Source organism: Corvus cornix, chromosome 6 (assembly GCF_000738735.6).
Source record: "Corvus cornix cornix isolate S_Up_H32 chromosome 6, ASM73873v5, whole genome shotgun sequence".
In the NCBI taxonomy this organism is placed as follows: Eukaryota; Metazoa; Chordata; class Aves; order Passeriformes; family Corvidae; genus Corvus; species Corvus cornix.
In genome coordinates, this window is record NC_046336.1 from 14,954,142 (window position 1) to 14,982,060 (window position 27,919).

The 27,919-nt window shown below is 44.2% G+C and overlaps 3 protein-coding genes across 6 annotated transcripts in view; all 3 read left to right on the top strand.

The window, feature by feature from the left end:
- Positions 1–2,433, top strand: part of KNDC1 (kinase non-catalytic C-lobe domain containing 1) — a 59,983-nt gene extending 57,550 nt beyond the window's left edge. For all 3 annotated transcript variants that reach the window (XM_039553871.1, XM_039553872.1, XM_039553873.1), the window contains one exon: positions 216–2,433. In XM_039553871.1, coding sequence (XP_039409805.1) covers positions 216–447 — 232 coding nt within the window. In that variant the 3' untranslated portion in view covers positions 448–2,433. The remainder of the gene's footprint in view (positions 1–215) is intronic.
- Positions 2,434–2,543: 110 nt separating this feature from the next.
- Positions 2,544–15,743, top strand: LOC104696071 (homeobox protein vent1B). Of its 2 annotated transcripts, XM_039553877.1 has the most exons (6): positions 2,544–6,642; positions 6,726–6,820; positions 7,595–13,904; positions 14,368–14,655; positions 14,833–15,053; positions 15,191–15,743. In XM_039553877.1, the coding sequence occupies exons 4-6, from the start codon at positions 14,436–14,438 to the stop codon at positions 15,500–15,502; spliced, it is 753 nt and encodes a 250-aa protein (XP_039409811.1). In that variant the 5' UTR covers positions 2,544–6,642; positions 6,726–6,820; positions 7,595–13,904; positions 14,368–14,435; the 3' UTR covers positions 15,503–15,743. The 2 variants fall into 2 exon arrangements, with proteins under 2 accessions (XP_039409811.1, XP_039409810.1); XM_039553876.1 differs by having other exon boundaries at positions 7,595–14,655.
- Positions 15,744–24,082: 8,339 nt separating this feature from the next.
- Positions 24,083–25,751, top strand: LOC120410246 (homeobox protein vent1-like). Its single transcript, XM_039554500.1, is given in 4 exon segments — positions 24,083–24,340; positions 24,485–24,577; positions 24,580–24,722; positions 25,241–25,751. Coding segments are annotated over 4 exon segments (834 nt in total). The 5' UTR covers positions 24,083–24,102; the 3' UTR covers positions 25,601–25,751.
- The last annotated feature ends 2,168 nt before the right edge of the window (positions 25,752–27,919 follow it).

A 27,919-nucleotide genomic window follows, 5' to 3' on the forward strand; every position in this document is an offset into this window, starting at 1 on the left:
CTATTGTCTAATGAGATAACGAGAACTAATGCAGCATTTCACAGTTACCAGTTCAAATAATTTCATTTGTTTGGACATGTAATTAGAGGTACATGTACAATAGAATAAAATGCTTGATGCCTTTGAATTTCCTTTAAAGTTTGGGTTTTGGTTTATGCTTTTGTTTTTATCATCAGCAAAACGAACTAATCTTTTTTACCATATTCTCTTACAAGAAATATTGCAAAAGTTGTGAGCCAAGTTCATGCCTTCCAAGAGAATCCTTATACATATGCACCAGATTTCAAGCTGCAGTCTTACCTCAGACAAAGAATAACTCGTTTTAAAGATGCAGACATTTCTGCCTTGGCAGCTGACAACTGTGCCAACTTCCATCAGATACCAGCAGAAAAACATTCTCGAAAAATTCAGGACACACTGCGCAGGATGAAAGCAACATTTCAGTAATTATTTATGTTTCATCTGTTCTATTCTGAGTCTAGACTGTAAAACTGGATTAAGTTGGCTTCATCTACTGGACCAATTTCCAAGCAAGTACTTAAGTGAAACAACATAAGATACTGTCTCAAGTTGAAATTATTATATTTCTTAACATGCAATTAGAAAATGCTGACTAATGAGATTTGAATCTCTGGCAACTGGATGGCAGATCAGAAGAATAAAAATAGAGATAAAATTAAAGAGAGTAAAGATGAAAAAGATTATTAATTTTGTTACTCTTCTTTGGCATAAGTAATTAATTAGCCTGAAAACCAATATCTAAAAAATACTGTGGAAATAACTTAAAATTACAGCTTCTGTTGCCAAGTTGGCCTAGGAGATTTCAAAACATAGTTCATTAAATCTTGAATCTATTTTTATATAAACACAGTACACTTATATCCTGTCACATTGTGCATATAATTCAGGAACACAGATCCTTTGCTATTCACTGACTGTTGGTGTGTGTTGCTCTTATGTTGTATATTATGAAAACTGTAACTGACTGAAATAACTGGCCATCTATTTCTCCTACCAAGGAAGGAGAGGAATCCTATCCTTCAACTTTTGTTTGTTTGTTTGATTTTAAAGTCATCAGACTAACCTGTTTCCAAATGAAAGTAAGATCTGAATGTAAGTATTACCAATTTGTTGCTCTGCTTCTGCACTCCTGGCATTGTGAAGACAGTAAATGTGAAATTGCTTTTTTTATCTGTATTTGGCACAATAGTCACTTTGCCAATTTATGTCTGTCTGTATGTGTGCACATTTGAGTATGGCTTTTGCACCTGAGGCTATTTTTGTAGATCACAGTGCTCCAGCAGCATCCAGGAGAAGATAACCATGTGAAATTTGGATCTGCAACTTGTAAACCTGTGGTGCTAACCTATTTATGGAGCTTATACTTACAAGACCTTCTAAATGGCCATGAAATGTGTTGCTATTGCTAGAAAATTTGTTGAGCTACCCAGGTTTATGGAAGGCCAGAGTGTTAAGGCTGCAAATTATTGACAAATACAAATATTTCTACCAGAGGGAGCAATGGTAGTGTTGAATGAGAAGTAGGGAAGGGCAAGAGACAGTTAAGCATTGTTCTGAAAGTGATTTGCTTAAAACTGTGTTTAAAAAAGATGAAAAAATGTTTTGAGAGAAGTGAAGGGCAGATGTGAACTAAGTATCTCCTCAAATGTTAGTGATGGAGAAGGATAATGATGTAAGAAATGGGAGTGTGTACATGTCTGGTATTTTGCAGTTGTACTGTTGTGTTTGACAGAAGTGCATGTGCACATGCTAAACTGTAGCTTTCTCAATGTATAAGGGGAAGGCTTCTCCTTTTCTCTTGTCAGTAACAGCAATATTACATCTCAAGCCTCTCTCATCTTCCTCAGTAAAAACAAGGTGTGTCCATACTTTCCTTTAAATACTCAGTTACTTTTTCCTACTAATACAATAATACTAACTTTTGGCTCTTACTGCTTTAAACACTGGAGAACTCAGTCCTCAACAGGGTCTTCTTGCTTTTGTTCTACTTTTAATATGATTTATTTTGTTGTTTACCATAGGTAGTTTTAACATGTCATTAATTATGGTACTCTGACTTTGACTTACCCTTAAGGAAGTAAATCATGTTGCTGTTTCTCTAAAAATTGCCAAATGTGAAAACATTTAATCTTTACCTCCTACCTTTATATAATATAATGATTTAAGAATGTTAATGATAACGTTATTTTCAGACATACATTTCACGTATTTTATCTGTATGCATTTATCTTAAATAATTGTTTTTAATAGTTGTTACTTGGGGTTTTCTCAGTTAAAAATTACCATTCACTTGAACTCACACCTTGCCTTTGAAAGACAGTAAAATTTTAAATAGCATAAGCTTTACTAATGTAAAGTACTCCACAAAACTTGCTAATCACATGATCTTAATAAATTCATTTTATACAGTTACCAGTCAGACTTTTGAGATTGCTTTTGTGAATTTTTTTATCATTTATATGGCCTTTATTTATATTTTTCACTCATGAAATATAGCTAATATTAGCTCATGTATTTCTTAGCTCTGTATTATTGCATCTAGAAAATATTGTTTATTCTATGACAGAAGCTGGTGCTGTACAAGATTTTAAAAATCAACTCATGTCTCCTGTAAATGCTTCAGTGTATCAAACCTTATATTGGTATTAGTACATAGTATTGAGTTATGGTACTACTTTGGGGTGTTTCCATCAAGCAGACATTTCAGATTTTGTGGTTAGGTACCCACAACAACAGCAGCAACAAATGTTAGTAGCTATTGAAAAAAAAAATCACTCCTTTGCAAGGAAACTGGTTTGGTTTTGTCCATGAACACTGAGGTATCTGCATCTTATATGACACAGATTTCAGACAGAAGTTACATCTAGCATATAACTGTACTGCTTAGTTATGACTAACAAGCAGTAAGGGTTGAGCTAAAGTTTTCTCTCTTTGTGGGGAATGTCCTTTAAGAAAATAAAATGGGACAAAACAGATCAAAGAAACATGTTCATTTTTATCCAGTTGGCAAAATATTCTCGGCATCAGTAATCATATTGCATAAGTGAGGGACTTTGCACTCTGGCCCTGTGCTTCCGTTCCAACACCAAACTACAATTTTTTGGGGGAAAAAAATTGAGTTTGTTCTTTACGCCAGAATTGCCACCAGCTCTTCTTCATTTTTTCTACATTTCCCTCATCTTGCTTTTATGTTTATTTTTCAAACAGTGACCCATGGATTTCTGAAATGAAGTCTGCTCCTCGAGAGCCTTTCCAGTTGCTTTGTATATTGGTGCTCTTTCTGTGTCCCTTTGCAGATGTTTGCCCCCAGGATCCCTGGGGTTTTCACTCTTCTTGTGAGAGAGCTGGGAAGTGTGTCCTAATTACACCAACTCCATTAGAAATCGGATTTCCAGTTCCAACACCTCCAGAAGCCTGCCAGGAAACAGGGATGAATTCAACTGGATCCTGTGAATCCTATTCTGCAGAATCCTAAACAAAGAAGCTGGGACATAATTAATGAATCAACACTGATTCATGATTCTGACAAATTCCTTTCCTTAGAAAATTTTCAGCCACTTCTAGACTTTGCTTTGTGTATTGGGTTGGTTTCATAAGCATTGCTGAGACTCATCACATCTGTGAGTACTCAAGGTGATTTGCAAAGGATTAAAACTTGAGGAAAGTTTGTAAATTAAAAAATATATAAACTACTGTTAGAAAGGAGTGGAAGCCATCAGTTTTTTCAGTGCTAAATATAAGATTGATTGTTCTAATCCTTGATATTATGACAGTGGTAAGAGTGCAGATAAATTATTTTTTCTCCCTCATCCTTGCTTAAATACAACCCAAAGCATTGCCTTATTTAAATTCCAAGCATTCTGTTTGGAGCTAGGTTTTCCTTTTTTTTTTTTTTTCCAGAAAGTATTTTTTTCTCAAAATATGCTTTGTAAATAATTAGTTTTAAATGTATGCTGAGTTTTGAAGGACCCTCAAAGCATTGGAAACGCAGATTTGAACAATATTTGAAAACTAAAGTCCTATAAATCAAGCTTAGTTTAGTCATCATCTTTGGGATTTGACTGAGTAGGAGATATTCTTCACCTATAAATGTTTTTGCCTTCATTAAGTTACTATAAATGTAAGAAATTTTCAGATAGCCATTTTAACACTGCCCTCACTACAGTTTGGATTATAAAGGTTTTTGGGAGGTTTCCCCCCCCCAAGAGATCTTGTAATTATTAATTACCAATAAATTACTAATTTGTGGTGGAATATTCCATTGGCAATTTTAATGTGGTTTCGTAGTCTGATAATCCTCTAAAATACATGTGAGAATGAACAATTTCACATTTCAAATTTCTGTTTAAAAATTCCTGCAGCAAACAAGTTTGAAGAAACTTTTAATGTGGCTGTTTTTAATCTATCAATGAATAACAACAACTCTGCAAATAGATGCTTATTTGCTGTCATATGTGATAAAATTCATAAACATTAACAGTAGTAAATTATTCACCTAAGTAGCAAAATTCCAGGATAATCAGCTGCACAGTCATAGACTAGGATTACTGGGTTTTTTGTGGAAAAGGGAAGATAAAGTCACTTCTTCTGAGGAAGAAGTGTCTTGATTTCCCTTCAAGATATCTCCTAGTTCTCAGTTTCTTGATGCAAGGAAGGGAAAGGGCAAAGAGCTTGAAAATAAAAGGCTGAAAAAGAGCAGATGACTCCTGAGATGAGAGTACAGATCCATAGAAATGAGCAAAGTAACTTTTTTCCATGAAGATAAACTGCAGGTCGAAGGTCAGACAATTCTGTTAATGCCAATTGTTGGGGAATACAAAATCCCCCAAATTAGTTTATTTAAATAAAAGATAAATGACTGAAATCTTGAGAAAGATGTTGAGAACTCAATAGAGTGCCAAGCAAAGTTTTGATGTTTGATCAACTAAGCTGATGAAATATTGAATATCCTAGGCTGCATCTGAAATTTGTGAGGATGATGTATTTTGAAATGTCACAAATAGTCCCTCATTTTTTGTTTCTTCAGCCCAAGGGGTGTATTGAAGTACACTATGCTCACATCCCTACCCACACCACCTTCTTATTCCTCTGATGACAGCCAGGATGTGATTTGCTCTGAGCCCGGCATGAGTACACTTTATAGCTTTGTGTATATAAGCTGGTGCTAGAACCATAGGGAATAATCTTACTATTGAAGATTTTATAGTGTTTAATAGAGAAACTGTTGAAAATCTGAATGTGGAAAGCAATCAAGATGAAAGTTACCATGAGACAACAAAGTTCATGATTCAAAGGAAAGAAAGAGATGAAAGAAGCAGAATAATAACACAGGACTTCAAAAAAGCAAACTTCAACAAACTCAAGGAATTGGTACATGAGGTCCTGGGGAAGGAATTGAAAGGCAAAGAAAAATTCAAGAGAGCTGAGAGTTTCTAAGAAGAGCTCTCTTTCTAAGAGAGTTTCTAAGGCTCTATTTTAAGTACAACAACAGTCTATCCACATGCAAAGGAAAGAAAACTCAGAGACCACTGTGGCTGCATTAGGGGCTCATCAATTACCTGAAAAAAATCAAAAAAGAATACTGGAAAAAAAAAGTAGAAATAAGACGGCTGCATTATCAAGAACAAATATAAAAGAACAGCACAGCAGCTTAGGAACAAAACTGGACAGACAAAAAGTTTTTGTCAGCAAGGGAAAGGCAAAACAATAAAAATAGTTTTTAAAATATTTTTCTATTATACAGCAAGAGCTCTCTGCTTACCAGAAGAGGTGAGTAAGTGCAGATGGTGCAAAAGCCTGGAGTGCTTGCTGTTCCACTGTCTCTGCTCTAAACAATGTATATCATGATCAAAGTTAACCAGGAATGCAGGTCAGAGGCTATCAAGCTAATTAGATGTATCATAACATTAACTTCTGATTGCATCTGTACTATAATAATAATAATAATAATGGGGGAAATTGAAATTATCTTGGAATTACTGTATTTTTGATTGAGGAAGAATGAGTGAGTTCTCAGAGAACCAGAAAATAATACTACTTTTAAAAAGTGGGCAAGAGCACAGTAATGAGTGGAAAGGTGAGGCAAAGAGAATGACAGAGAATCAGCCAAACTTTGACACTAGAAGAGTTACTGAAAAAGCTGACTAAAAATCTGTAAGTGTAGACACTAATTTAAAAGGCTGACATGCTTTTGTCCTGTAAGTAATTTTTAAATAACCTGATGGTCAAGGTAACTGTCCCAAGAGATGAAAACAGCATGTTGTACATTGAAGTCAAATGCCCTTGACAACAGATCCTCCTGGCCTGATTATATATTTGGTTGCTCAGATTCAGATGATGGGCCTCTAAGGTGAATACACAACTGGTTAATAAATCATTTCAAAGGGTAATTACCATGCTTGTTACATTGTGAAAGTGAATGGTGTGGAGTTAGGACTACCCAGATGTTACGAGTGAAAAGCAGGTGCAGATCCCTCAGGGACAAGGCACAAAGTAAGTGAAAGCTTTGGCTTTATCAAGTGTAATATTCCTACAGTGGGAATCCTGGACCACCAATCAAATGAGGACCCAGTGCAGTGGAGCCTTGCTCAGGAGTGAAGCTTCAGGGAAAGTGCTGTGGGGGTGAGTAATGAAAGCTGTGCTAATTAACATTTCGTAAGTATGCAGTGTCCTGTTTTGCTCATTAGCTGCCCCATGTAATGTAGGTGCTGCTGTCTGAATTCCAAGATCTGCAGATGGCCTTCACCTTGGCACCCGTGCAGATGGGGGGAAGCAAACTATTCTGGCTTACAGCACTGAGGTAAAACATACTCAGTTCTCAACACACTCGGGTGGGAAGAAGGGAACTATCACAGTTACAGTAACAACAAGATAAGACCTGCCGGGGACTCTGCGTACTCCGATGAGGGAGGCAAACTATCCAGGGTTACCATAAGGCAGTGTTCCCCCAGCCTACTCTGTATGGAATGTGTGGGAATGTCTGTGAATTTTACTGTTGAAATCCAAGGTGGGATAGAACGCACACCTACACAACATACAAGCACAGAATGCACAATAGTCATGATAACAGTTCAAATTTCAGCTTCAAGCCTTATGCTTTTGAAGGATAAATATTAAATGAAAAATAACTACAGAGCTTTAGTAAAAATCTCTGGGGATCGTAACAGATCACAAGCTGAATATGAATCCATGTGTACAGTTTGCAAAAAGAAAAAGGTGCAGGGAGAAGATCTGAGGTATACTACACAAGAGCTACACATGACAGAAGGTAATTATTTTGCTCTGTTTGGCAATAGAGAAGTATCAGCAGGAATACTTTACCATTTAGGCACTGCAGCTAGGATACATACAGCCAAAACAAAGGAGAGTAGAGGACCACAATAAGTATATGTTTAGAAACATAAACTGAGAAAGACTGAAAGAATTGGATTTTCATAGAAAAGATTGGATTGAGCAGACCTGTGAATGTGAAATGTTGCTGTAAAAAGTTGTAGTAGCTGCAGAGCAAGGGGTTTTTTCATGTTCTGTGAAGCTTAGGCACTTGATTTTTAAACAAGGCTGATTTTTTTTTCAGTTTTTACATTGGAAAGTTTCATGTGAAGCACTGGAAGAGATTACTCATCTGTAACACAACTGCGGGATCCACTTTCCTGTGAATTTTTAAGAAAAAATGAGATAAAACTCTATCATAAGTGCACAGGCCCCCATGTTCCTTTGAAGAGAGAGGGACTCAGTAGGGACCTTCAGTAAACTAAATTGGACACTGATTCAAATACTTACCTGCAATCAAGGAATGATATTGGTTTGGTTATTAATTTAATTATATTCCAGTCGCTTCAATTCTCGGGGTTATTTGCATTATTCCACTGATACATACCAAAAATGTAGGTAATGCAGGGGGATGAGTTGCTAGAACTGATGTCAAAGATACTGTAGAGGGATGCTGAATTTCCTTTCTATGCATATGCTAATGCAGTGGAAAAGTGACCTGATGCTAAAAGCAGCAGCAGAGGGATTAGAGCCCAAGCCTGCCATGCACGTCCCTGTGCTGGGTGAGTCGTCTTAGCTGCCAGGAACTGAGTCACCATCCCGGGAGTACATGTGGCACTCAGCGACATGGTTTAGTGGTGGACTTGGGTTAAGGGCTGGACTCGGTGGTCTTACAGGTTTTCTCCAACCTGAATGATTCCCTGATTCTCTCGCTGCCTCAGCTGAACTCCTACTACTTCTCTTCCCTTGTGTAGCAGCTTTCTGGATGTGAAGTCTCAATATAACCAGGAGATGGCACAAGAGGCCCTCTGCAGCGTTTTAGATGTTGGTGCCGTACCGGGAGCAAAGAGAGCGTGAAAAACGATCGGCCGTCCAGATGTGTGCCCAAAACCTGCCCATTAGAAACAGGCAAACACAAAATGGCAGGAGTTTTAATATTCCGTTTGTAAAACGAAGATGTATTTGCATTCAGTGTTCAGCTGCTCCCTTTAGTCTTTTAGAGAACACTCACACACATCGTCATGGTCTTAAATCCTATTTACCTTCTATCCGTGTGTAATACACTCATTTCTGTAAAACCTGGCAAAAGAATTACACTGCACTATTTGAAGGAAACGTAGACGTCATATTGCAGGTTACAGGGGCAGTGTTAAGCATCTTAACCTAACTACATTCTTGTCCTCACCCACGAAGACCAGCTTTTCCCTTAACAGTAAACTAAGGGAATGTCAGGACATGTCTGTACTCCCTGTTTGGTACAAGTGAAGGCAGACGTGTAGTGTTATTTATGCTCTGTTGCTACAGTTATATATCCTGCCAACGTTATTCTCTTCTTCAGGCAATAGTAACATTTGCAGGATACTTGATGGAAGTGACTGGAATAAAGAAAATAGGAAGAAGCAGTGTATATATAGTGAGGAATACAGATGAATGGGAGAAATAACTAGAAATGTGAAATGAAGAAAAGCTTTGCAGTCAGGAAAAAAAAAAAAAAGAAGATAAAGATTGTTTCCATTTAATTTGAACAGACTGTTTTTGGAGGAATACAAAGACCTGATTTATTTTAGGTATAAGTTAGGGGAAGGAAGAGTCAGTAAAACATTTTCACTGCTGAGATCAATGCATTTCAAAGAAGCATTGTATGGCATAGACCAGGATGGGCACAGAGCGTGATAGATGTCCCAGGGCTGCCAGCTGTGACAGCTCATTCTCCTGCTGACTGACTCATCATGTTCAAATGCTAACTCTAAAATCAAGGGGGAAAATTATTCATTCTTTAATAGCTGAAAGTGAAAAGTTACTTTCAAGAATAATAAATGCTTTGGTCAGTATAATTTCTTTCATTTCTTTCTAAATTTCTTTAGAAAGTATTTGTGGGAAATATGAATATAACAGAAAATTTCTGATTTAATGCATTCTTACTTTTATATGTTGCTAAATGTAACTTTAGAAGTAATCATCATGAAAAAATATCTTTCAGCAAAGACTAACAAAGAAAAAAGCCTTGATGTAAAATGCAAAGGTGGCCTCTCTGTCAGGTTTTGGGAAAATTGCAAGGTATCTAAGTGTGTCTAATTGTTTTTAAAGTCTAATTTCTAGTCTAAGCAGAATTAAACCAACTACAGACTTCGGAGCAGTTTCATTTGAGCAGCATCCGTAGAGATCTCCCTCTGGCAGTATGATAGCAATGAGTGCTGAAGTAGGATTTACATTCCTGAAACTTGGATGGTTTGCCAACTATAATAGTTTGTCTAATAATAAATAAATAAACAAGAGACTCTGTACCTTGCTTCTGTAACAACAGCAGTACGTGTTTTACATGTCCTGCTTCATACTGAATTTGGCTTTTTTTTAATAAGCTTAAATTTGGGTAAGAAGCCATTCAAACAAGTAAATGTGTTTCTTTCTTAATATTTGCAGCATGTCTCTGAAGAATATATATATTTTTAAAACATTTCACTGATTCTGTTTAGCTGCTGGTGGCAGCCTTGTGTTAAGGAGCCATGGGAGCTCTTGGCATTTTGAGTACTGTGTTGATTTAGATCAATTCCAAACATGATGAGATATTTAATTTTCATCTGTGCATTGTCACTATGTTTATACCAGGCCCTCCTGGTATTTCTGCACATATGGTCTTTAAATGCCTCATGGAAAAGTAGCTCTTATTCTGTCAAAGATGAAAGATAATAATTGATAATTAAGAGATTGGTTGGAGGCCATTTATAATGTTTTAAGTCCTAAGTAGTGATTACTCAGAAACAGAATGTTTGGATAAACACACCAGGGCAAAGACCATGTAAACCGCATAGCAGATGCCAGCAGCCCTGGTTTCCCTGGACAGACCTTCATGGGAAATCTGCATGGCCACAGGTGAACGCATATCCCCTGTGTGGCATAAACTGCTTGGTTTTTACTCTGAGTTGCATCACCACCTGCCTACTCCTAAAAACCACAGATTCCCTCTGTTCTAGTGTCACAGGACCCTCCAGTGCTATGGGAAAGGGTCACCTGCTGGTACAAAATGACAGTCCCATCCTTTGGTCTTGTGTACCCACTGCAGCAAGGCCAAGTGGTGGCAGATCTCTCTGGTGCCTGTGGGGAGCCCAAGGTAGTTGGCAACCCTCAGCTGCTGTCTCTTCAGTTCCTCCATAGCTCCAATAGGGAGGGGATATCTCAGCACAATCCTGCACCTCTGCAGGGCTCTGAGCTGGCTTACTAGGGCAGAGCTGAGCTTTGGGCTGGAAGATGTGGAGCCACAATTAATTCTCAAAGGCTGAGATATTATCCCAAAATATTTCTAGTATCAACTGGCTAGCAGGCAGCCAAGTAGGACTAGGTAGTTCTGCTGAACCTCCTCAACTTGAGACCAGTTTTGTGTGTGTAGATTTCTGCAAAGCTGAAGGGGAAGGTGCTGCCTCCCCAGAGAAGGCAGCTGTGTATTCTGCAAACACCTGCATACAGTATTGCCATTATCTATGGTAAATGGATCTCCAGACTCCTGCTAGTGGTAATCACGTTGGTATGTCTGAGCTCTTTGTCTCTGTCCCCCTGTAGCAGCAGAGTAAAAGCTGCTGTCTGTCCCTGCTCTACTCTGACAAATTTCACTAGCATGAGCAGGTTTTCATCCTGTTGGTAATATCACTTGATTTTAAACGTGGTATTTCTGAATCACAGTTTAGCAGGAGATTTTCAAACAAGCATTTAATGAATAATAGATAGAAACAGAAAGAAGGCAGCTTAAGAATTTAGATAAAATTAAACTAGCAGCTGTTAAGTATTGTAGCATTACATTCAGAAGTCATCTGCTACCTATCCAGGAGACTTATAAATTTTATGTGTAATGGAAATGAGATTTGGTTTAACCTTGTCAGACCATGATCAATTTGTGTCTCTGGGAGCTCAGCATTTGACGCCATCTTTCTGCAGTGCCATTTGCTTCAATACAATGCAATTAATAAACCAGCAGTGTATAGAGATGTAATTTGCAGCTCAGATGGTAAAAAGTCAGTAAAGGCAGATGTATCAGTGGATGATAAAACTCGAGATTTTCTATTTTTAGAGCTCCATCATAGGTCGTGTGTTCTTTTTGTCCTATCCAACAGCTTGCCAAGTGTCTTTATTTGTTGACGTAAAGCTGGAAAAAGTAATGTCATAGACATAGACTCTTTTATATTTAAAAAAAAAAATTGTATAGAGATATATAAGTGTGTATGTTATATATAAGGATATAAGTAGGATATAAGTATATTACTTATGCATAATATTCTGTAAGGACTAAGATTGGAAATAATTCTGGGCACATGGGACAAATTTATCTCATGGGGATGGGATTTTGCCCCATCTATGGTGCAGAATGCTGTTATAGTGATCAGAAATTTCTAAGAAGGAAGCTTGCAGAAAAGTTACACTTTCTTATTCTGACATTCATGAGAATTAGTTCTTGAGAATGGCATTTTGCCTGACTGAGGCTTGGCAGGATTCTGCAAGCAGGCAGTGGCACTGATATTCCCAGTTCTGACTGGAGAGGTTGCTGCCAGGCCACATGTTAAATGCAGCTGACTCAAGGGACTTGTCCTTTAGTAATTCAGTGAATAGAGCAGATTCCTGCCTCCTCTCCATCTCCTGCCTGCTTGGTCTGCTCTGTGAAATATGTTGCCAACCGGACTGTCTAATGCCCAGAAGTTCCAGTATTTTTAAATATATCCTTAGGTTTGTGGTGGGGGAAGTTTTCACATTTACCTAAAGAAAAGAATAGTTAAAAACCTGAAATACTCGACATAGGGTGGGGGAAGGGTGGGGGTGTGTGTTATAAAACAGAGGAAATTTAAAAGCAATCTTGCACAGTTTGGTCTAGTAAACTTTCTGAACTTTCCATTGTTAATCAGAAAATTGGGAAGGATAAATGGGTGAGAATTCAAGTAATTAGATACCAAACAATTTCATGTGGTAAAAAGGCCCCACATATATATGTAGGGGGGTGTGTGGGTGTGTGTCCCACAGGCTTTGTCCATGCTAGAGCTGTTTGTGGACTTCTTCAGATAGATGACATGTATGGGAGGCATTAATGCTTGAATGTTTATTTACACATTTTTACACCTTCTTCCTCCACGAAGCTTGTTTAGTGGGCTCAGGCTGCAATGTCAATCCCTACCTACACAGGCCAGAAACAAAGGGCTCCAGGAGGGCTCTGGTCATGTATAGTTGTGGTTCTAAATTGGTTATTAGACACCTTTAAATAAAGGTGACAATCGTGTTTGTACTCTTGTTTGGTTAGAGACAAACTCTTGAACAGTGTCATCACTGGTAAAGCAGAGTAGGACTCAGACTATGCCATGAGAATGGACAATCAAGGAGAGACAGAGCCTAAGAAGGGTTCGCAAGTCAAACTTGAATATGGTTCAATTAAACAATTTTCTGGTGAACAAAAAACTGTAGGATTTCCTGATGAATGGGTATAGCAACTGTATTTGGCATGGACAAGAGGTTGAAATGTTTGGTTCAGGAAAAGATTGACAAAGAGAATTATAATAAAACCTTTTACTGGATTAATATAAAGAAAAAATATATATCCTTATAAGATTAAAATTGAATACGTTGGAAGATTTAGACATTAAGTAGGAGGGTTTCAGTCTTCAAACTCTGCCTCACTGACAGTATAAGCAATAGGTAGAACCATGGTTACAGTAACTGTTATCACAGAGAAAGCGAATGCTGAGAAATGTAGCCAGAGTGGCAGAGTAACAGGTTGGCCAAGTCACAGGGTAGACGGCAGAGCACTGACTTTGTGTGCAGGTGGTGGGTGCGCATAAAGCAGCAGGAACAAGGACAGATAAATAAGACATGCAGTCATGATTTCTGGAGGCAGACTGATACCAAGCAGGGGTGTGATAGGAGTTATCAATTCAGTGGAAGTCCCACTTTGTTCTCGCACAGGAGGGGAGGGTGAAAAGCGGAGGGAATTCATGGTTACCCTGCAGTGAAAAACTGCCCACAAAGCACCAAGAGCCTTTTGTCAGTATGCTACAGAGGCTTTACTACAGCAGCCAAGTGTTCCTGTTGCACACAAAACCCAAAGATGAACAGGAACGTTTCTGAAAGACACACATAAGGTAGTAAGAGGAAAGAGAGGGATAGTAAGATAGCAGAGAAATCTGGATGACCTGCGTAGCTGCAAGAGATCTGGGAGGGAAGATATGACATGAATTCTGTAACCTCAGCAGAACTCTCAGCAGAATGTTAAGTCTAAGGCAATAATAGAAACCTCTAGAAGCTTATTGAGTCGTGGAATCCAATGACCTTGGCATTTACCTTTTTGTGTTTCACAGCCTTCTTCTCCAAACGCCTCAGCCTGTGCCTGGTGCTTATAACCTGATGCTGCAGTCCCGGAGAACCCAGTGAGTGAGTTTCTCTGCTTGCCTGCCTGAGGCTGTCTCGGGACCTCAGTGCTCAGCCCAGAGAGGAGCAGCTTGAGAAAAAAAAGCTTTGAACAGTGGACCTGGTGCTTGAAAACGAGTGGAAAAGCGAACTCCAGGGGAAGGGAGATCGGAAGCAGCAGCCTCCCCTCTCCCTCCAGCGGCCGGGCATGTTACGCTCCCCCGGGGGTACATTCCCCAGCGCCGTTTGAGGCTGCTCAACTCCATAAATGCCATTTGCATGGGGATAGGATGTAACAAGAGCTGTAAATCACTGACGGCGGAGCGAACTCCTCAGGGGCAGACACGGCGGAGCCAAGCCTCCGCGAGCTAGGGCAATGTGTGAACGATATCTTTTGTTGGGGGGGGAGGACTGATAGCAATTAGATGATACTTATCTGACCCTTTGATGTGTACTTACACAAACAACGTTTTCCTCCGGGAGTTGCGGTATAAAGGAGAGGCCCGTGCTCCCCGACACCCTCCTTCCCGGCATCTCTGAAGCAAGGCAGGATGACTAAGGCCCCTTTCTCCGTGGAGTGGTTGTCCCAGAGCAGCCAAGCTCTCAAGAGCCCCACGGAGGGCTCTCCACACCGAGCATCGTCCGCAGGCTACCGGCTCGGCTCCGGCCCCAGCCTCGGCCAGAGCGAGCGGGGCCAGGAGCAGCCCGCGGGCCCGCGGGACGGGAGAGGCGGCAGGAGCAGGGAGCGCGTGGCGGCCACTCCCGCCGCAGGTACCCGCGGCCCCGGGACATCCTGGGGCTCCCGGGAGGGGGGGCGGGGGGCCTGGGACACCCCCGGGCCAGGGAAGGCACCACTGCGCGGGGGCTGCTCGGGGGCGGAGGAGGCGGGCGGTTCCCCACGCGGTGCCCGGGCCTGGCTGACCCTTTCCTCCTTGTCCCTGTCCCCAGGAGCAGGCGGCAGGCCGTCGGGAGCGGGGCAGCCCGTGCCGGAGGAGGGTCTCGAGTGCCCGGGCCCCGAGGAGCCCTGCGGGCGCGGCGGGCGGCGGCTGCGCACGGCGTTCAGCGCGGAGCAGATCAGCACCCTGGAGAGCTCCTTCCAGCGGCAGCAGTACCTGGGCGCCGCCGAGCGCCGGCAGCTGGCGGGCCGGATGCGCCTCTCCGAGGTGCAGGTGAGCTCCGGGGGCTCCGCTCCGGCTGCCGCGCGGCCTCGGGGAATGGCGGCAGCGCAGCTCCAAATAACGAGATAAACAAACCTGGCTGGTGTTGTAACCTCGTCTTTTCTCCTTCCCCTGTACCCTTCTCCCAGATCAAGACCTGGTTTCAGAACCGCCGGATGAAGCTCAAGCGGCAGCTGCAGGAGTTGAGGACGGAGCCGTTCTGCAGCCCCGCTCTCCCTTACGCACCTCAGAGCGCTGTGGTGCCCTTGCCGCTCACATATGTCGCCCGGCCACCACCTCTGCCCCGGCAAGGGGCTGCCTCCGAGGGCTTCCCTTTGGCGGCCCTGCCGGCACCCGCTCTGGACCTCAGCAGCGCCTGCAGAGCACAGCCAGTTGGCTTTTGGGCAGCACCGTGCTTTGTGGGGTACAGGGACCCCAGAGCTTTCTTGCTGGGTGTCTGACCCTCTGATATGGACTCTGCCAAGAGGATTTGCACTACTGATAGATATCTGGGCTGCCCTTGTCTGTAACTGCCTGGTGGAGTTACGATGCAGCACCGAGCTAAACATGTTGTACAAAGACATGTTGGACAATCTGAATCATGGACTTCAGGCCCTTGCATTTATAGGCAACTGTAAAATATAAACGGGGTGGGACAAACAATAATATAAATTGAATCTTTTAATAAACCTATTTTTTCCAGCTTTCATGTGAATTCCTTTCTCAAGGATTGTAGACGTATTCATCCTGTCCCAAAAGAAAGCTCCTCTTCATTAAAAGAGGCATAGACTCCTTATCTTGATTTGTTCTGCCCCCGTGCTATTTACTCTGAGGCTGAGTACAGAAAAGCATGAATTTCCCTCTGTCTTCTAAAGCAGATATCCAACCCCTTCAGCTACTTACTAGATGAGGTTTTCTGTCATGGAACTGTGCTTTTAGCCAAATATGTGGATACACCTGTTACTTGATACTGGGCTTCGTATAGTAACTGAACAGATCCATTTAAGATTTAAAAAATTTCTTTCTGAATAAGTACGATATTACGTCTTCACGTTTTTATGTGCTGCCTCAGTAGATTAGTAAGGACCTCTTACCTAAAAAGATCATGGAAAGGATCTTGAAATTTCCTACCTACAAAACAGTATCTAGTCATTTCACGTGCAGTTATCAGGGTATGAAGGTGATGATCAAAAGAATTTTGACATTCCAAAGCTGGTTTTCCGTAAGTGGCAGTAAAATTCCTTACCACTGTGCTATGCAATTAAAAATTTAATAAAGATTTAGTAAACTGATGATCAAAATGACCTGATTTCAGGCCAGAAAAAGGGCTCTGAGAAATTTTCTTTGACTGATGTAAGTTGACATAAATCTTTCCAAGTCAATTGCCAGCTAACATGAAAAGAGCAATAAAAATTTCCACCCCTTTAGAGGTGATCTGAGGGGTTATTAGAAGGTTTCCGGCGCACTGGTAATTTGGGCTCCTGTAATGAATGCTCTGAGGGTTCTCTGTCAGTATCCTTGAATATCTTTTGTATACAGGGGCCAATTGCCGCTTGAGTATCCTTGTCTGGTAAAAAGCAACATTATGTGCTGCAGTGGGCTGTGCAGTCACCTCTGGAAGTCTCCTTGATTATTTTGTAATCTATGCTGTATTTTTGTAGCCTTTTGAGATATTAGTATTTGATTGCAATTGCACAAATTAGGTGTCTCTAATGCAAGAATTTCAGCTAAATTTAAAAGGGCTCAGGTGCTATCAATCTTGCTGAGATCTCAGGAACATGATGTAGTTATGGATTAAGGAAATTTGTTGATATGTAAGTAAAATTCCCATTGGATGGAGGTGTATTACTCAAAGCCAGGTATCAGTAAACGGTAATATTGATTTGAAGAAATCTCTCTGACTCTTTCAAACGTCATTAGGGAACTGGGGTGTCTCCAGAAAGCACTGCAATGGTGAATATTTTCCTCTGCTCTAAAGCAGTGATGCTTAAAATAACAAAACAGTCAAGGCCAATAAATACACCATTTACCTGGGGCGGGGGGAGGTATTAAGCATTAGACTCGCTATGGCTATTCCGCTTGCAAGGGAGTTATGGTTGAAGGTTTAGGTGTTCCCTTTATAACCTTGTAGGGCCGCAGAGGAGAATCCCACCACTCCTCCAAATGCTCTGCTCAGCCCGTACAAAAGGAACAATGGTAATAACCCTTCCTGCTCTGAGAAGCCAGAGCGGCGGTGTGGGGAGCTGGCGGTGAAGGGACGGAGCAGCCTCTGAGGGCACCGGCACTACCCGCAGCGTTCCGGGAGCGCCCCGCCCCCGGACCAAATGGGGGAGGGTGAAAGGGAAGTGGGCACGGGCAGCACCGCAGCTGGGCCCGGGGAAAGTGAGAGACAGATGAAAAGGCTCAGGAGGAGAGAGGGAGAACAAAGTGCTCCCACCTGCGGAGGGGAACTGTTTCCTGGGAGGGGAACTGCGGGGACGGGGCTTGTGCGGGGGAGGAAGATGTCGTCTTCCCCCCACCCCAACGGTAAAAAGGGAGAGGCAGGAGCACACCTTATCGGGTCCCCGCTGAGAAGTGATCTGGGGCGGCTCTGGCTGAGTCCTCATCCCCTGGGTCTGCCCCCCCGGGCTCGTAACGCGGGGCCGCAGCCGCCGGGCCGGGCTGGGCTGTCCCGTCCGACGGGCGAGCGGCGCGGAGCCGGCCCAGGCTCCCCTGCTCGGGCTCGGCTCCACGGCGTCCGGCGGGGCAGCAGTTTCCCCTTCGTGCTGAGGCTTAGATCGGGACAGAGACAACCGGTGCTGTCAGGGGCAACACGCAGTGCTGCATCCTTGCCGTGATTTAGGCCCGCGGGGTTTGCGGGGACCATGCTGGGACAAGCGGGGCTGCGGGGCCGAGCAGCACCGGCCACGGGGCGGTCTCGGGGATGGAGGCTCTGTGTGCCGGGCGGGCGTGTGCGGCTCCCCGTGCTCTGGCTGAGGCTGGCCGGTGTCGTGCCAGGGATGAGCGATGGTTAGGGGCAGTAAAGGGGCATCCCAGCCCGGGGCGTACGAGCTGCAGAACGGTTGGCTAGGTAGAAGCCGATCTCCGTTTGAAAGGGTGCTAATGGTCACTTAACATAATGACTCCTTGGCCGCAGGTATACTCAGCAAGCACATGAAATGCCTTGCCAGTGTTTTGGCAGGACTAACTTGAAAATATTGTTCTTTTTCCCGGTAATTGCCCAGATAAACGCGAGAGATGATGATCACTTGGCTGAGTCCCTAATGGTATCAGGTTGCCCTGAATATCTACACGAAAATTTCTCTCCTTCCTGCAAAAATCGGCTTTCTCTAGTAGGTAACTACTACATTCCAGTAGTCTAGAAAGCTATATGTGAAATAATTTCATTTTTGCTAGAGCTGTCGAACTCTGGCCCTAAAATGTGAATGCACGTTTTTCCTTTGATCTGGGAGAAAGAAATTCGGACTTCATGCTTTAGTCCTGCTTGTTTGAATTTCTCCTTCACTGCGTTTTAGCCCTGGCAGCAGTAAAGGAGCACTAGTGTCCTTGCAGGCCCCTGCACGGTATCAGCCCCTCGCAGGAGATCGCAAGCCCCCGCGGCGCGGCGGGGAGCACCCCATCCCGTCTTTGTGTCTTCAATCGCACCACAATAACCCCAGTACCGGAATGCTCTCCGGCAGGACAAAGCGGTGCGGGCAAGCCAGCTACAACTGGGGGGGGAGAGGGCAGAAGGAGGAAGCCGAGCGGGTCGATTAGCTGGGGAGGAGTAGTTTAATGCTCCTGGGGTGAAATTGTCGGAACCCCCCGGGCCGGCGGCTCTCGGACGGTAGAGGTTGTATAATCTGGAAACTGGGCTCCCCAGGGAGGAAAAGGGCATGGGAGGGGAAAATTGCCAGAGTGCTAACTTCAAAGCCTTTCTCCCCTGCAGTGCGTGCGCGGAGGGGGAGAAACCTGATTGAATTAACACCGCGGGGCGGGGGAGCCGCCGGCAACCGCGCTCGGAACCGCCCGTCCCAATTTGGCTAGAGCAGCCATCAGGGGGCTGGGAATAGGATCGGGGTATACCACCCCCCTGCAGCTCCCAGACATGGTGGAGCCACTCCAGGGACCTCTTTACAAACTAGGTGAAGTTATTCGGCGTTGTGTGCTAATCGAGAGAGATCCCGCACTGTTAGGCCATTACATCTAATTGCTACCCATTATCTCTTTCTTTGATACGCAATTAGATGACAATTAACTTGATAAATCCCACCGACGTGGAGGGGGAAGAAAGAGGAGAGACCGCTTGGTCTCGACATGTTCCTTGTGTAGATTTTCCTACTTTTCCTTTATATTTGTCTCTTAAACTCCTAGTGTTACCCTCTAATAGTACCTAGTAGGGAGCTAATCCCGGCGTCTCTTTGGTATTCGGGTAGGTTAAGTGATTTAATTCTTATTTCAGCTCTTAGTTACTCTGCCTGGGCAATTCTGAGCAGCTGCGGAGGTGTCACAAGTCTTCAGGCAATGTGGCGAAGGCGTGCATAGAAATTCAAGTACTAGTTTGTTTCGAGCTAACTTGTATCTAACTTATCTAGCTGCTTTGTCCATTAGTTCTGCAAAGCGCACAAAAATATTGCCCTGATAAATAGTTTTTAACGCAAACTGCGTGCCTGCTCCCACATTCCCACAGTCGCCGAATGGGAATATCTGAGCTTTCAGCGTGCGAGTCGGGAGGGAAGAGGGTGCAGCGCTGGCGGCTGAGTCAGTAGCATTTGTCATTTATTGTGTGTTAGCCCGCATTGTTCCCGTGGGCAAAGGAGTGGCGGGGTGATGGCACTGTTAGTGTTCACGGGTACTTCAAACAGAAAAGCATCTATTCCCAAACAATCGATCTCGTTGATGCCTAATTGACTATCTAATAGCACCTATCAGGACATCAAAGGAGACGCTGAATAACCAAGTTAGCATTTCCAAAGGAGAGCAGCGGAGGGTACAAACAGCCATCAGCTGTCCCACCGGCCAGGAGCCCAGCCCGGGCCCTGCGGCTGCCTGTGGGCCTGGAATTCCTGGGGCCCCGTCTGAAATAGAGCAAACTGTCTTGTCTTGCCTGCACTTTTAGCATTGTTAAAAGCCCGTTCCTTACAGTGAGTTAACTTACCTCTGAAGGGCTGCCACACTTCTCCAGGCTCTCCCCTCCTGCCCACTTGTGCAGCTAAACATGTTTTTTTGTGGGGTTCGAATGTTGGGGTCTTATTGGTTTGAGTTTGTTGGGGGTTTTTTTCTTTCTCAGAATGGAGTGGGTAGCGTTGTAGTTGTTCTGACTGAATCCCCTATTATCTCCATTTCTCCAGTCAGGAAGATATTGGAAAATCTGTGCTTTTTGCAAAGCTAAATGGTACCTGCCTATGATGCAGCCACTATCCCAGATCTGGTGGCCTAATACAGCAGCTCTAAATCTATGATAAATGCTATCATAGTTTGGTCTGTATACTGGTTTGGGGGTTTTGTTTGGGCTTTTTCCCCATGGCCTACTTACAGACATGGCTAGCAGATAGAAAGTTTGTAATACGAAGATTTGCCCAACTGTGCTAGCAATTATTGCCCTTGAGAAGGGCTATTTTTCTGTTGGCAAAAATATGCCCACTTTTTCTTATGTTTCCATACAAAATCAATGTGATGGTCTGATGAAGGCCTTGGCATGCCAACAGCATTCCTGGGCAGTACAAGGACTTCAGCATCTGGCAAAGGATGAGCATCCAGTGTCTTGTGCCTGAGTGATGGGCTGGACCTTCCTTAGGCAACACCTTCAAGCTGCAGAGCTGCTGCAGTCCTGCCTGTTCTCACGGGTTTATATTCCATATGTGCACAAAGCCCCAGATGAAATATTCCCAGGCATACCAGTGAGAGAAATCTACCATTTGTCCTTAGAAGCCTTGTAGAGCTCACATGAGAAGAGCACTCTGTCCTGACAGCCGTATCTGTAATTATCACATCCTGGCATGAACCACTGCACTGAAATTCAGGGTAACATGCCGAGTTACAAGAGTGCCTGAGTTTTCAGTACATTTCTTGAAGCAGCAAACATGTTTCTTAGGGTTGTAAGGCTTACATACAAATGCAGAACAATAAGTATTTTGAAATGTGATTTGGAGAAATGGGTCCACTATGTTCTTAATATAACAGATGTAAGAAAAATCCATCAATTTTTCAATATAATACAATATTCTGAAGTTCTGAGTCTACATAATTCTATAGGAAAATACATAATTTCCACTGAAAACTTAGATTTATTTTTCATCATATTTATGTATCATATCAATTGAATGCTGTAAAAATTTCAAGTGATACAAAAGAATTGAATGGAAGTAAATTTGTGTCTCGTATGAGCCCCATATTACTGCAAGGTGAGGGGAAGATTTAACTGCAGATGCAGGGCCTTTATCCACCCAGGGTCGTTAAAGATTTCAAGTTTCTCAAGCTGCCACCTCTTCCTAATGGGAGCTACAATAGCCACATAACACCTTCCACACTTTTCCCATCTGTTCCAGGGTTTTGTGGTCCACAGATGCAGCTACTTTCATCTGGAGTGGGGGGATCCTAGTGTTGGGTTTAAATATCTTGCTAAATCGGCAATTCAGATTGGAGTCTAATAAAAAGAAAATCAGTTTTCGTTGACTTTCAGCAAACAGTGGGACAGGTCAGCTGCTTTCCTGCATTCCCAAATGAGAGGAGGAAATGGCAGCAGCTCTTCAGGGTTAATAATGGTTTTCTTCTATAAGACACATAATGTATCAATGCAGATGTTGTTCTGTTTAGGCAAAGCACTGAGTGGTCATCTCGTGTCTGGTTTAACTTTGGCAGCTGGGGATGAGGTGTCTCTCCTAGAGGGTAGTCCCTGGGTGTTTCTGTGTGCCCAGGTGAGGGGCCTGCAGGGCATGGGGAATCCAAAGCTGCCTGACTCGGCACAGGTTTCTTCTGCTGGAGAAACGGTGGGGGAGGCTGCCCTGCTGGACACAGGGGCAATGCTGATTTGCTCAGTTTAGGAGCTCCTGAATACCGGTGGTTTTAGTGTATTGTCTATAAAGTTCTTTTTGGTGAGGTAGTCAGGCTCTGCAGATAGTACACACTGCTTTACCCAGGATGGTAGAACATGAGTTTCTCTGCTTGGATTTGCCCACATATGGGGTTATTGGGAAATTGCTGTTCTGAAATAAGATGGGAGATAATGGAGTGATGAGTTTGCTTCAGAGAAAGAGGGACAAAACACAAGTGGAATAATTCAGGAATAGTTATTAAATCCTGAAGTTATCAAAATTAAGGTTCAGGCTCCTAGTTCGTTTAGGGAACAGTCAGTGACCTATCCCTGCTTGACTAAAATGTGTCTAGGGTGTGTTAGTGTTACAGTGGTTTTGGCTGGGTCAGTGGCACTCACAGATATGTGGTTCTGATCCAGGGTGGGAATTCGATCTCCAGCTGCGTTCAACTGCTTGGGCATTTGCACTGGCTTGTGCGTATCAGCCAAAATGACAGTCTTGTGCCAGCAATAGGTGAAACTCCTTTAGTGGCTGTACCCAGCACCCCTCAAAGAGCAGGGAGATCTCTCTGTCGGGGCTGTGCCGAGGCAACAACAGCCTTTCCCATCCCTGCCCTGAAGGGATGGTGTTGCAAGCAAAGCTTCAGAAGGCATCCAGCTTTTGGGCTCTGTGGGCTTGGTAAGGTGTTTGCATTGCTCAGGTGCCTGGGTTTTATCCCTCCCCTGAGGCCAGTGTGGGGATAAGCCGACTTTGTGGGATCGGGATAACCCTCTATCCATTCCCGCGGCCCTGGAGTTACGGGAACACCTGAGACAATGAAATGAATAGCACGAATATGAGGGGTTTTTTTCCCAAATGATTTTCATAATAAAGTGGAGAGATGGTTTAGTTGGGGTTTGGTTGAGTTTTGGGGTTTTTTTAAGAGAAAAAAACCCTCACATCCCCCATGTGTGTGGGAATCTAGATTATTGCTGTGTTTTAGAAAGAAACAGACTCCTGCCCTGTTAGACCCAGGTTTATGGTGTCCACTCCTTCTGGTGCTGCATCCGAGCAGGAACTCTGAGGATTTCGGAATCCTCCCTGCAGTTGAGGTCCCAACGGTGCATTTACCCAGTTAGAGGGATTGGCACTCGCTTCCATTCTCCTTTAGGCGAGGGTTAGGATGGGAGTTATTCAAGCGTCGCTACTGCCGGTGTGGTATTTTTTACCTGCGTCACCAAAAGCCCGGTGAAGTTGAACATAGGGAGAACCTGGAGACGGGCTAAGGTGCCGAGATGTCCCTTTCCCCCAACCAAGCTGTGCTGGGGGATGTCTTGGTATCCTCCCTGCATTACAAGGGCATCGTTCATCTCGGGAAGGGCGTGTGGATTGGGGTAGTATGAAGTTGATGAGGTGCGAGCTCCGCTGCCCACTTAATGCTTTGATCACTAAACGACTGGGGAGATGGGTTGCGTTTTCTGGCTAGACAGACGGCGCCAAGTTCAAGCTGAGAAGACCCGGGGCCCTGTTCACCCCCAGCCTGGCTCTGGCCCCGGGAGTGAGGGCTTAGCCTCGTGGATAGGGACTTCTTGATATTGGCCCCCCACGGCTTTTCCCAGGGAGGGAAAAGGACGGCGGGGCTGGAAGGCTCTACCACAGGTTCCTTACCCCTCATCCCTGTCCCGGCCTCGTGGGTGCGGGTCTCGGGGCTGGTTTCTGGCACCTGTGCAATGTGCGACTGAACAGGGAGTGGTAAACCCGCGCTGCCACCGGCACCCACGGTGTCTTTAGACGCCTGTTTGCGGGGCTGGGGCTGCCCGTGCCCTGCCCTCCAGGGGAGAGAGGCAGCTTTGCACTTCAAGGGGGTCTCCCCGGCTCCGCAGACACGCTGGAGCCAAGGGCTGTAGACATTTGCCAGACGTGTGAACTTTCCTGCTCGCTGGTAGCTGTTATCTCTGCTCGATTCCCACTTTGATGTGTGTTCGCACTTACAAACGACCCCCCACCCCCGGACGGAGCGCTCATATAAGAGCTGGCCGAGGCCATGGGTCCCCCGTGCCCTCACCGCCATGAACCAGGCCCAGATCCCTTCGGCAGAGACCAAGCCCCACGGGGTCAGGCCCCACATCTGCTGTGCGCCCCCTCCCCGTGCCCCCACCTCGCTGGGCAGTCCCACCCGCCTGGTCACAGCCAAACCCCGACGGGGCAGCCCCCAGCAGGGCCAGCCCGCGCACAGCGAGCCCTGCGCGGCGGAGAGGAGCCGAGACGATCCCCGGGACATCACTGACTCCTGCCCGTCTGAGCCAGGTGGGTGAGGAGGGAACAGGCAGGGAGAAGAGGGGAGCGGGCGAGCGGGCTGGGGTGACACACCTGGCAGGGCCGAGGGGCGGCGGAGGCACTGTTCCAGCCGGGGCAGAGGCCTCACCGCTGCCCCCATCTCCTCCCGTGCAGCCCCCGACGGCGGCTGGCTCAGCGCCGACGAGTCCTCGGGCTACGAGAGCGAGAGCGCGGGCGGGGAGCGCGCCGGGGCCGCGGCGGCGGGCGGACCCGCGGGCGGCAGCGGCGGGCGCGCACCGCCTTCACCTCGGAGCAGGTCTGCCGCCTGGAGAAGACCTTCCAGCGCCAGAAGTACCTGGGGGCCACGGAGCGGAGGAAGCTGGCGGCTGCCTTGCAGCTCTCGGAGATCCAGGTTAGTCCCGCAGAAGGAGGATCCTTCCCGGCCCCGGCGGGCAGGCGCAGCCAGGGTCTGCGGTTTTGCATCGAGCTTTCCTGCGATGAGGAGACATAGCACTCTTGAGTTAACAGGGGCTGTGGGATCCCTCGGGGATTAACGAGTTAGCACTCCGGGAAGTTTGCGACACTTTCTACGGGAAGTTATTGAGGGTTTTTTATTTCTTAGTGAGGTAAACCGTCCTGGATATACGGCGATCTGCATAGACCATGCAGAGCTCATATCTGGTTTTAAAGACTCTTAAGTGATTAATGGCTAATCCCTGAACGCAGCCACCCTCTCCTGGACATCCCGCAGGTCCTATGCCCTCTGTTAAGTAGGCCAAAAGCATCAGTCCAGCTGTGTCAATTCCATCTGAAGCAGAATGGCAAAAGCAGCTGAGATACGGTTGTTCATAGTTTGCACATTGTCTTTAGGCAAAGTCTCTGATTCATGTCCTGCATCCCCCCCCCCCCCTTCTTCTTTTTGTTGCTTAGATCAAGACCTGGTTTCAGAACAGGAGGATGAAACTGAAGAGACAAATACAGGACCACCAGCACAGCCTCGTGTCCCCCGTTCCACTCTACAGCTACGCCCCAGGGACCTCACCAGCTCTGTTTCAGGATGGTCTCCACTACTCGTTTGCTGCCCAGCACCAGAGACTCCTGCCTTTTACCCCAGTCCCTGCTGTGCAGTTTGGCTTCTCCTTTCCCAGATATGACGCATCGCAAAGCACCTACCCCTTTATGGCAAATGAACTGCCGTACTACCATCCACACCTTCTTCCTCATCCTTCTTTCCATCCAGTTATTCAGAACAAAATGGACAAGCAATGCCACCGTCTATATGCATTATAGTGAAAAACCAAAGGGGAAGAGTGTTTTCTACTGTAATGTATTTCATGCTCAGAATCTCTTGCCTGATTTGGAAGAGTGTCTTTATTATTTTAAGTTAAATGTGAAAATGAATAATTTTATATTTGATAATATTAAAATATTAATAAATCTACTCTGAAATGTATTAGGTAGATGGTTTTCATTACACATCCCCAGTTTTTCATAAATGTGTATATATATAAATCTGAACAGAGTTATACGTGTCAAGTCTATAAAAGGCTGCACCTGTGCTATGTAAACTGCGATGGTCACTTGTCCTCCTGTAAAGGTAATGGGTTTAGATATTTTCATACACTTTGTTTCACTTTCCTATCCTCCCACAGAGACTGTCTTTCTGTTGTTGAGTGTTTGGTAGCCTAAACAGAGGTAACCGCACCCAATTGCCCTGCATTGTGCTTTAAACTAAGTGCATCTTCCAGGGGGAAGGATAAGCTGTCGGTGAGTTTTGGTTCTGGATATAAATCAAATGGTACAAGTACCAATCCCATCTTCCATGTGAAGGCAGCAGACGTAATAATCAAAATTTATTAAGTCAGCATGTCTTTAAACAGAAATTAAATGGATCAGGCCTTCATCATGGAATTGTAAAGTTTAACAATTTCTAAAACAAACACTAGGCAAAAAAATTTTGGGCGTAATTGTGTCTGGTTCAAAGCCGTATAATTTGAACGGGATTGTAACCTGAAAATTTGGCCTTTGTCTCACCACTAAACAGCAATTATAATTGCATACTTTGCAATTTTCACTTTTTTAGCAAATTGATCTATTCCCTTTAAACATGTAAAGGGTTCAAATTTTGCTTTAGTAATCCTGAAATTTGTTGGGTTTTTTCAGTTCTTCCTGCGATTGGTGTTCACTCCTCCTGAAAGTGCTTAGTTAACACTACTTATTTCTTAGTCTAGATTTTAATGAAGTTACGTTAATTTGCCTGAAAGGCCTTTTAAATACATTACTTGATTGTTGCATTGTAGTCCAAATTTCCACCCTCCACCCTCTTTAATTCAGGGAATCATGAAGAGTTTCGATTTAACAGCCTAGGGGCTTCTCACTCATGAAAAAATTACTTGGAAGTGGTAAAGGGAACTTTCTGTAGAGTGTGTTCAAAGTGACTGAGAAATGCACAGGTTGTCCCTTCAGCTGCCTGGCTGTGTCACCGATCAGCACTGCCCTGGTGGGACACTGAGATGGGGTGTGGTGGAGGAAATTCCTTCCAACTTCCCCTCCTCCCTATTGTCTACCAAACGGAATGGAGGGGGGGAGGCAGAAGAGGGGAAAAGGGAATGCATGGCACAGAGCTGTTGCAGGCCTTTTTTTTCCCCCTTGTGAGCAGAGGAAAGGGAGGATTTGGGTTTCTTTCTCGGTGGTGGTGGTTTTTTATTTTGTTCTGTGGAGATAATTTTTTTTCTCTTTACAATTGCAAAGTAGTCTAACCACCACCTAGCAAGCAAGTTAGATTGCTCTGGATCGGGAAGGAGATGTAGCCACACCTGCTGCAGCTGCTTTATACTGATGTAAGGTCTCTTGTTTCCCATAGTCTAAAGTTTTGGCTTTTCCATTTTCCATAAAGCTTGCTTTGTGACTTTTAGGAACAGCCCTAAGTGTTCCTAAGAGCAAGCCTAAGCTAATTCTACATTTTAAAAATCAGGGAGGCTATCAAGTTACAGTTCAGCTTTTGGAAGTAAAAAGTGATTTTTTTTTTTTTTTTGAGTGTCCCAAGAGACCTGAATTGGTGAGCAATTCGTTTCCATAAGCGGATTTAAATTGCAAGTATGCTTGACATTGGCATCAACATACATGCTTGCCAGTTAATTCCTTAGCCTCATCTCTCTTCAAGTGCATAAATGCAACAAGTCCATCAAAAAACAGGTGAGACCACTTGAAGAATGGTGCAGAATATACACATAAATGAGAATAGTGGACAACTTATTCAGTTTTGTTCACGGCGTTTTTTACCTTTAGTAACATTTTAATTTAAATGCACTTGCTGCAGTTTACAAATGTTTCCTTAAAAACCCACGATCAAGTAGAATAGACAAAGTTTTTAACACCATTGTCTATTAAATGACATAGTTGTTATGTAAATTTCAGTGCAAACAGTACTCCACTTTTTCAGTGGAGATCCCCACATGATTATAGGTTATTGTCTGAAAACTTTTAGACAGGCAAAGTTTACATAGAAATTTCCATACAGCATGGTGAAATCTGTAGGAATAAAGAGAGGTTTCATGTCCTCCACTTCCACTCAGTACAACTTCTCTCATATGGGTAAATTACTTTCTC